Here is a 10,234-nt window from a genome sequence, read left to right on the forward strand (position 1 = left end):
CTCAGATTTTCTACAAGATTAAGTACTCCCTGTTTTTTTTTTTTTTTTTTTTTTTTTGGCAGGGTTTCTCTGTGTATCCTTGGTTGTCTATCTCTGTGGACCAGGCTGGCCTAGAACTCAGAGATAGATCTGCCTGCTTCTACCTCCCAAGTGCTGGGATTCAAGGTATGTTACCACCAGTTGGTCCAAAAGAAATTACTCTAATACCCAAGATAGACGCCCCCCCCCCCAAAAAGAAGGGGGGGTTTGGAGAGATGGCTCAGTGGCTAAGAGCACTGACTGCTCTTCCAGAGGCCCCGGGTTCAATTATCATCACCCACATGGCAGCCAAGAACTGTCATTACTCCAAGATCTGACAACCTCACACAGACAGACATGCAGGCAAAACACCAATGACTATTAAAAAAAAAAAAAAAAGTTTCAAGCGATTTCACTTTATCCAGTTGCCGGTCACTCAGGTTGCTAGTCACTTGCTGGCCTGGGTTTGAACCCAGGAACCTTATGCCAAAGAGCACTCTACCCCTAACTGACCACACTGAAGGCATCCTTTTTTCTTTTTTGTCTCTGATCAACCAGAAAGAAAACATAGCAACACTGGGATCAGGATTAGAATATTAGCTGACAGAGAAATTCAGTTGCTGAGTTGAACTTCATCGTGAAGGGAGCATGCCCTCTGAGATACTTCTGAACATGAATGTAAGCTTCCCAAATGGTCTGTCAGTGGCGTTCCATTGAGGCAGAATAGTGTGGCTTAGATCACATTTCCTTCAAACTAAAGCTCTAAACCACATGGTCAATAAAGGCCAAGGATATGCCGCAGTGGCAAGAGCACACACGCACAGGTCTTTAGTTTGATCCCCAACATCACCAGACAGAAAAATAAGCAAAGGTAACACCCACTCTCACACATACACCATTTACTATCCAAAGTAAATATTTTTTTTTTTTTTTTTTGGTTTTTCGAGACAGGGTTTCTCTGTGGTTTTTGGAACCTGTCCTGGAACTAGCTCTTGTAGACCAGGTTGGTCTCGAACTCACAGAGATCCGCCTGCCTCTGCCTCCCAAGTGCTGGGATTAACAAAGTAAATATTTTTAAAGTTACTAAAGAATAAGTTTGGGGGCTGAAGAGATGGCTCAGCACTTAAGAACACTGCTCTTCCAGAGGTGCAGAGTTCAATTCCCAGCAACCACATGGTGGCTCACAACCATCTGTAATGATATATGGTGCCCTCTTCTGGCCTGCAGGCATACATGCAGACAGAAGACTGTATACATAATAAAATTAAAAGAAAGAGAGAGAGAGAGAGAGAAAAGGAAGTTTGGTCCAGTAGTGGTGGCACATGCCTTTATCCCAGCACTCGGGAGGCAGAGGCAGGTGGACCTCTGTAAATTTGAGGTCAGCCTAGTCTACAAGCGAGTTCTAAGACAGGACCCAAAGCTACAAAGAAAAGCTGTCTTAAAAAACAAACAAAAAGCCGGGCGGTGGTGGCGCACGCCTTTAATCCCAGCACTTGGGAGGCAGAGGCAGGCAGATCTCTGTGAGTTCGAGACCAGCCTGGTCTACAAGAGCTAGTACCAGGACAGCCTCCAAAACCACAGAGAAACCCTGTCTCGAAAAACCAAAAAAAAAAAAAAACCAAAAAAAAAAAAACAAAAAAAGATTAAGTTACAAGCTGGGAGCGGCAGCCTAATCTCAGTAATTGGGGAGGATGGGGCAGAATTTCCAAGGCCTGGGGAACACAGCCCAGCTAGAGGTAGAGCAAGAGCCTGCCTCTGGAACGGGCAAACAGCAACAACAAAAATATCAATTACAACTCCTAATCTGAAAATGATTGTTTTCTGTTTCTTCTGGTACTGTAGAACTGCCCCAGGTTCTGTGAACACAACCCTAGGTTTCAGACCGATTACCTTTCCAGTTTCCCAGCACAAACACACCTAGCATACCCTACCTTTGTTTGCCTTCAAGGTTACTTATTATTAGTCAACGCTGAACATGTCTTCTACTGGGAAGAACATAGCTTACAAGGTAACAGTTAATAATCACCAAATGCTTCAGGAACAGAGAAAATGCTACGTAGGAGTACAAGGGGAAATTAGATGGCAGGTTGGGAGATACATGAGGATGTATCTGGCACAGGTCTGAGTGATGAGTAGGAGGAGTTAGCGAAGCAGGAACACAAGAGGGAGAGCAACAGGTTAAAAAATAAGGTACACTGAGACAGAGGCAAAAGCACAAGTTCAGGCACTGAGGAAGAGCCCAGTGGCCACAGCACAAAGAGGGCAAAAGGGACAGGTGACACAGGAAGACAGCACCTGGAAGCCTGCAGGATTAGCTTTATCCCTGTGGTAAAGACCTTGTCTGCTTTTGGGAGGTACCTTCCAAGATGGCTCAAGGATCCTTCCTGTGTGCCCTATGGCTTAGAACAGATGTTTCTGTTTTGTCTTTTAAGACAGTATGTCTTGAGAGAATCCCCCAAGCTGTTTCCAGTGGCAGGAAGAGGACAAGGCACTTCACCAACCCACAGCCTCTATTATAGTTTCCCTCACCAAAACCTGGGTGACTAGGAGGTAGACTCAAAAGTTAGTGGGGAAGCAACCAACTACCAGAAAATACACACCACCTTTATTAGAACAGACGTTCCAATTTCTAAGAAGGAAAACAACACGAACCAGCGCCACCAGGGAAGTGTCACATCACATCACTGTTGTGATGGATCTCGGCCACACCGAGGGTCACGGAAGACCACCACCAGCATAGCTGCTGCAAGGCCATGCTTTCGCCTGTGGTGGCTTCGTTGTCAAGGGTGCAGACGGAAGACTCGTGTGGAGAGAATCTATCAGTATAGAGAGCAGAGCCTTGCTTCTCCAACTAGAACAAAACAAACTACAAACTAACAGTCTGCTAGAGTGCTCTGCGAAGAGCCCTCTTCCATCCCACCAGCACCATGAGGGAAAGACGGGAGGAGGGGTGGGGGGCGGGAGGTGGCAGGACATTAGCTCTAGCAGGCTGTTCTGGCGACACACTGGCTCTGGTCCCTTCTGCTGGTGGTAGTAGGCGTCTTTTCTGGTAGCTGCAGCAGCTTGATGGGGGAGGAACGAGCCGCCCACCCATCACCTCTTCTTGAAGCCGTATTTTTTGCGTTCATAGAACAGGTCTGTCTTAGAGCTCCCCAAATTGACAATCTTGGGGCAACCGTCTCTCTGAAAAACAGAACAGAGTTGTTAAGTCCTTGAAACTGACTCAAGAGATTTAAGGTCAAATTTAGCCCAGGAATAGGAAAAGTATCAGTCTTCACCTCAGCCCCAAGAGCTCTCAGTCCTCGGACAGAGGCAGGTGGATTTCTGCAAGTTTGAGGTCAGTGTGGTCTACAAAGTGAGTTCCAGGATACCCAGGGCTGTTACACAGAGAAACCCCATCTTCAAAACCAAAAAAGAACCACATAATCAATGTGTTTTCGCCCATAAACGCGACAGACACCTTTATTTACTGAACTAGGGGAGCTTCCCTCAGATCAGTCAGTACTGTCTCTCCCCTAGCTTTTATGAGTTTAAAGACCACTTTTAAATTTAAAATAAAGGCCAAGCAGTGGTGGCGCATGCCTTTAATCCCGGCACTTGGGAGGCAGAGGCAGGCGGATGGATCTCTGTGAGTTCGAGGCCAGTCTGGTCTACAAGAGCTAGTTCCAGGACAGGCTCCAAAGCCAGAGAAACCCTGTCTTGAAAAACAAAAATTAAAGAAAATTTTAAATGGATTTAGTATGTGTACATATGCATGTCATGCTGTGAGCGAGCACAGCTAGGACACGGGGTCTCACAGCACTTGTCAGCCTCTAGAAGACCATTCTATAGCTTCAGGGTCAACTGTCTAGTCACCTTTCCAGTTTTCCTAAATAAAACGAAGTAGGTAAGAATGGTAGAAATAGCAAGACAACAAAGTAAGAAAAATGTTTCTCAGCTTGTCATTTCTCAGAAATGACAGTGAGGTGGTTGGAGGAAGTGCATGGATTAGATCAAGCATTGCGTCAGGACAATTCACACTGTCTTCCATCTCCAACAGAATAATGACTCGCAACTTCCTAGTCAACATCTAACTCCACGTCAGAAAACTGCGACTGCCGAGGAGATGTCTCAGTGAAGCGGCTGTTACTAAGTGAATCTGTGATGTGCAAAATAGTAAATAAATGAAAATATATTTTAAACTCCACAACTGTTAATTATTTTTCTTAGTCTCTGGTTGGGATCGGGGCCAAGGGATTTGTTTGCTATCACATCATGAGAACATATAAATGAGTCCTCTGGTACCACGGTAGGAAGATACTGGTGCATCCTGGTGGAGTTTCTGTTCTGTAAGACAGGTATCCCAGACTGTTTTCATGTTTATGTTTGGTTTTTTGAGACAGGGTTTCTTTGTGTAGCCCTGGCCAACCTGGAACTCTTTATAGACCAGGCTGGCCTCAAACTCAGAGATTTACCTGCCTCTGCCTCCCAAGTACTAGGATTAAAAGCATGTACCAGCCGGGCGGTGGTGGCGCATGCCTTTAATCTCAGCACTCGGAGGCAGAGGCAGGCGGATCTCTGTGAGTTCGAGACTAGCCTGGTCTACAGAGCTAGTTCCAGGACAGGCTCCAAAACCACAGAGAAACCCTGTCTCGAAAAATCAAAATAAAATAAAATAAAATAAAATAAAATAAAAGCATGCACCACCATGCTCAGCTCCTGATTCTTGGTTATTTTTGAGGTTTTGAAAAATTAGCAATGAGGATACTCGGCTCAGCTTACTGACCTAATTAGCTACCTCATAAATTATAGAAGCTGCAGGAAGAGAGGAACAATAAGGGGGTGGCTTCTGATGCAGGAAGATTTCTGCTCAGGAAAAAGCCCAGGCACTGCATCTACATGGTCATCTGTCTGTAAGGATGAGAGGCTGGATCATATCACGGAACTGCTTTGTATTCCTTGGAAACTAATGCTGGGTGATGTGAGCTTGAGCTCAAGTGTCCGCAGAATGGCCCTGTATAATGCGAAGTAGGTGAAGTGACGTCTAAAATAATTCTCAGGGGCAGAATGAGGGACAGAGATCCACAGGTATCAGATCACAGGGCGCACACAGACAAGTGAGACGGTGATTACCGTTTAGTAAGCATTCTCTAGTTCCAAGATGAAGTCAGATACAGACTCTAGCTGCAACTGAAGTCCAACAAACTGTTGTCTCTACATGAGCCCTTTAGCTTAAGAACTGTGTGTACCTCCTCTTTCCGTTACATTAAGTACTTCCCAATTCCTAAGACTCAAATGTCCGGAGGGTGGGGGTGTCTCCCAGGAATACTTCACAGGCGCAATACCAGAAGCAGAGTATCATTCTTGTATTACAGATTAGGCACTGTTACCAAGACCCGAGAAAAGGAAAGACCTACAGCTGTAGAAGACAGAAGACGGTAGTTTAGGGCAGGAGAGTGTTCAAATCATCGAGTGAAATGATGATTTCACTCTTCACCATCAACTTTCTCCTTTCCCCAAACAACAGTGGACTCAACAGAGTAAATAATACTTTTCAGCTGTTCTAAACCTCCATCTTGGGCCAGGCTGCCCTTCTGTTCTCTAACAAAGACAGGGAAAACAGCAAGCAGATAAAATTATTACTGTGGCTTTGGACTTCAAAGATGGCTCAGTGGGCAAAAGCACTCACCAGAGGGGAAAAGCAACTCTGAGAAGCTGTCTTCTTAACACCACATGGCCACACAGACAAACTGACATAACAAAGAAAGTCAAACGAACCAAAGCAAGCCCTGCAGCCGTGAGGACGGTGAGCAGACTATACCACAAGAGTCACTCATTTATCCTGTGATGTTAGCATGCATACAGGGAGCACGAAGAGCCTGAAGCTAATCCACGGAGAGTGCCTAAGCTCTCAATTGGGAACTTGAGCTAAATGCCTAAATGTGGCTTTCCCAATCAACTTCTGCATGTGGTAAGACCTGATTTGATGTCTACCTGCTACTCCATATTTATCCTCTGACGTTTGTGAATTATGTACTTCATGAAGTCATTCAAAGCTGAAAGCTCAGCTAGCACAGATCATTTTCCGTACCATCTAGAACCCCCCACCCCGCCCCCAAATGTGGAGTGCTGAGGCGGCTTGGCTGGTTCTCTTCATGAGTATACACCAAAAATAACGTAGAAAAGCACAACATGGTGTCATGTGGACACAAGGCTTAGTCAGACAGCTTGGGACAGAGTAGAGAGACAAGGATAACCTCTACTTACACGGTCATGTGGTGTGAGGAATAAGGAAGAGATTACATCCACAAACCACCTACACTTTGCTCATGCCACTACAAAGAGTGACACACATTTTGCCTTAATTATAGATACTCTAGCACCCTCTAATAGTTCAGTGAGACTGTATCCTACCTCCTTTCATTTTTTTCACAAGAGAAACAATGTCTCATTGCTAGTACCTTCTACTATACTAAGAATAAGGTTAAGCATGCCTGTAGCCTGATCTACAAGACCCTGAGTCTTGCTCAGAGAACTGAAGGCTACTACACATTTCCTTCCCATACTACACACCTTCAAGAAACAAAAACATAAGGAAGACCAGCAATCAATCCGTTATACAACACCAATGTTTTTACTTTAAGCTGGTATCAACTAGAACTATCCCTAATTCAATTTGTCACCCAAACTGCCCTTTATCACAGTAGATTCAAGAGAACTGAGTTGGGCATGTAATCCTAGCACCTAGGAGGCGGAGGCAGAAGGACTGCTGTGAGTTTGAGGATATCTGGACTATGTAATGAGTACGAGACCAGCCTAGGACACGGAACAAGACCACCTCAGTACTATCTGCCCCCACTGCTGGCAAAGAGAACAACTGATCGGGTGTGCGGGTACAAATCTGTAACCTCTACAGTCAGGAAGCTGAGGAAGCAGAATCTTCAGTTACAGGCTAGCTAGGGACACACACTTAACCCTATGTCTAGCATGAAAAAGAGGGAGACAGAAGTACTGAGTGTTACTAAACATTACCTATGCGCTCCCGGTTACTCATAAACATAGGATGCTATTGTGGGTAAGAATAACAAGACAGTCTGTAGGCAATGTATGGGAAAAAAAAAATAAAGAATAATAATGAGCTGACAAATGGCTCAGTGGGGATGCTGAGTAATTTTATGTCAACCTGACAGAAACAAGCATCTTTTGGAAAGAGGACACCGCAACTGAGAAAACCCACTCAATTGACCAGTGGTGCATTTTCTCAATTGATGACTGATATGAGAGAGCCCAGTCTATGTGGGCAGCGCTACTCTGGGCTGGTGATCTGGATGCTCTGAGAAAGCAGGCCCAGCAATCCATAAGAGAACAAGCCAGTGAGCAGTGATCCTCCACGGTTTTTGCATCAGTTCCTGTCTGCAGGTTCTTGCTTTGAATTCCGTCAATGATGGACTGTTAGCTGGAGGGGCAGGAGAAATGAGCCCTTTCCTCCTCAATCTGCTTTTGGTCATGGTGTTTCCCCACAGCAATAAACACCTAAGACAGCAGGTAAATGCACTTGCCAAGAGCAACAATTTGAGTTCAACCCGCGGGACCAGACTTTAAAGGAAGAACTGACTCCACAGGTTGTCCTTGGATCTCTACACATGCCCATTCGCCCATGCAAGGGAGACACCAAAGGAGCAGAGAAAAGGGTCTCCAGACTGCTGAAACTGACACCAACTTGCTTCTCTTGCACTCTGTCCTTGATACACAAAAAAAATGCTCTTTATTAGACCACACCCAGTTTGGCGCACAGGCTTGAAGAAATTACCTACACGACTAGCTGAATATTGCAATCTCCATAGACCAAAAGAGACGGCCATGGATGGCAAAATAGTCCAAAGTAAAAGGAAGAAAGGCCAGGTGGGAAGCTCAATCCACACTCACATCCTTCTCCTGGATGGTGCACTCTTTACAGTAGTAGGCATCGGAGACTCCGGGACCTCCACAGATCACACACCGGCCCTGGTAAGACCCATAGTTACACTCATCACATATGCGAACCAGGGTGCAGGGTCGCACGTAGGAATCACAAATCACACACTTGCCATCGCCTGCAAAGAAAGGAGATTGGAGTTATATGCACAAGCGATTACTTCCCACAGAGCTTTCCTAGGTTCTAAGAGGAAATAACTAGTCTCCTTTCGACAGTGACTTTAGACCTCTATCTTGACAGCACAAATCTTATCCTGTACCGACCTTACTTTCCTTCAGCATGAACAAATGCTAATTCATATAAGGAAAGAATTTGGAGCTCTAAGTCTTTGTAGTTACCGTCAACTGATTACATGCATCCTGTACACACACTGGCCTGGGAAGGCTGACATCACTCCGACAGTTCTTACTGTCAAAAAGTAGACATCTTTTTTCAAAACCTAAACACGAAGTACTAAAAACGTGCAAGCCAGGGGCTGGAGAGATGGCTCAGCGGTTAAGAGCATTGCCTGTTCTTCCAAAGGTCCTGAGTTCAATTGCCAGCAACCACATGGTGGCTCACAACCATCTGTAATGAGGTCTGGTGCCCTCTTCTGGCCTGCAGGCATACACACATACAGAACATTGTATACATAATAAATAAATAAATATTAAAAACAAAAACGTGCAAGCTAAATTGGGAGGGTCGTGGGGAGGCTTCTGGTGGCAGTCAGACATTCAGTGTTTGCAGTAGCTTGGCATAGCTATTCAATGTTTCTTTGCTGTTCCTCTGGAACTAATGACTTGTTGGAGCTTCAAAGAGCAAAGAAGGAAGGCAAAGGGTGAGTGGGCATGTTCTGCTTACATTTTTCACACAATCTTCCGATAGCTGCAAGATCAAAGATGGTAAAATTAGAGTTAAATTAAAATCGCTATTTATGAATTGTTATTTATCAACGACGTTGTTCCTCAAGCTGAGGATGGGGCATGTAGCAATGGCTACAATGAGCTATGCACGATAGCTGTCTTACTCTCCTTTTTCTCCCTCTCCCTCCGCCCCCTTCTGAGGTAAATTTCCGTTGTGTAACCTGGAACTACTTATGTTGTTTAGGCCAGCCTGCCTCGAACTCACATCAATCTTCCTGCCTTCAGACTCCCAGATGATGGGATTACTTTCTTGACCTACCACGCCCGGCCTATGCTCCTAAATTTTGCTTCGCACCAAAGCCCTGTCCCGAAAGTTGTCCTGAATCCTACCAAGTCCAAAGCAACCTGGGACGGCCCTCATGCTCCCGCCAGTTTTAGACCCACAAGCGCCCTCCCACCCTCTCATCAGATACTACAAACCGGAGCGCGCTTACAGAGACCGTAAGGCGCGAAACGTGGAGCCCCCAAACCAAAGCCCGGAAGAGGAGGTGAATCCTCCCAGCCCCCAGTTTCTCATATCATCCCACTCAAACAGAAAGGAGCAGGGAACCAACTCACCGACACCAGCCTGCTTACGGCAGAAAATCAAGTCTGGATGATGTTTAGCCATAACTCTTTCCCCAGCCGGCGGCCGGAAGCTTAGTGAATTTCCGCTCGACCTTTAACCTACACCTAACCGTTCCTACGCCCACTTCTCCATGATTGGTGGTTAAGATGTCCATCAGCGTTTACCCACCATTGCACCAAATCCCGCTAGATCTCGCGAGTTTCCACGGCGGGATCTCGCCTTGCCATACATAGCAATGGCATCAAAGACTTAGATAATATTTTTTTTTCTCCTGATTTGAACGTATAATCCGATATTTGTTCTTGGATAAAAATTCTACACATGGCCGGGTGGTGGTGGTGGCGCACGGCCTTTAATCCCAGCACTCGAGGGGCAGAGACAGGCGGCTGTGAGCTCGAGTCCAGTCTGGTGTACAGAGCGAGTTCCAGGACAGTCAGGGCTGTCTCGAAAAACAAATCAAAGCAACAACTTTTTTTCTACATGCTACTTTTTGTGTTCGGGGTTGAGGCCAGGGCCTCATGCATGCTTCCTCAAAGAATGCGGGTTTGGGGGTGTCTCCTATGAGTCTCGGGAGTGAAGAATGACCTTGAACCCCTGATTCTCCTCCAGCTCCCAGTCCCAAGTACAAAGGTGACAGGACCGCGCGCAAAGCCAAACTGGCAATTTCCAGTTTTGCCCGTCCTGGAAGTCCCGCCCACTGAGCTCCCTGGACCCTGGCTCCGGGAGGCAGATCCGCGCGTCAGCGTGACGCGCCCCTCTGGAAGCCACGCCCCTCCCAAGGCCTTTAAA

General features: G+C 46.1%; 1 protein-coding gene across 1 annotated transcript; it reads right to left on the minus strand.

The window, feature by feature from the left end:
- Nucleotides 1–2,601: 2,601 nt before the first annotated feature.
- On the minus strand, nt 2,602–9,566 carry Phf5a (PHD finger protein 5A). The gene is made up of 4 exons (XM_057791892.1): nt 9,436–9,566; nt 8,816–8,839; nt 7,924–8,090; nt 2,602–3,201 (listed from the first exon to the last, which is right to left on the minus strand). The coding sequence occupies exons 1-4, from the start codon at nt 9,485–9,487 to the stop codon at nt 3,112–3,114; spliced, it is 333 nt and encodes a 110-aa protein (XP_057647875.1). The 5' UTR covers nt 9,488–9,566; the 3' UTR covers nt 2,602–3,111.
- Nucleotides 9,567–10,234: the final 668 nt, after the last annotated feature.

Source organism: Chionomys nivalis, chromosome 17, assembly GCF_950005125.1.
Source record: "Chionomys nivalis chromosome 17, mChiNiv1.1, whole genome shotgun sequence".
In the NCBI taxonomy this organism is placed as follows: domain Eukaryota; kingdom Metazoa; phylum Chordata; class Mammalia; order Rodentia; family Cricetidae; genus Chionomys; species Chionomys nivalis.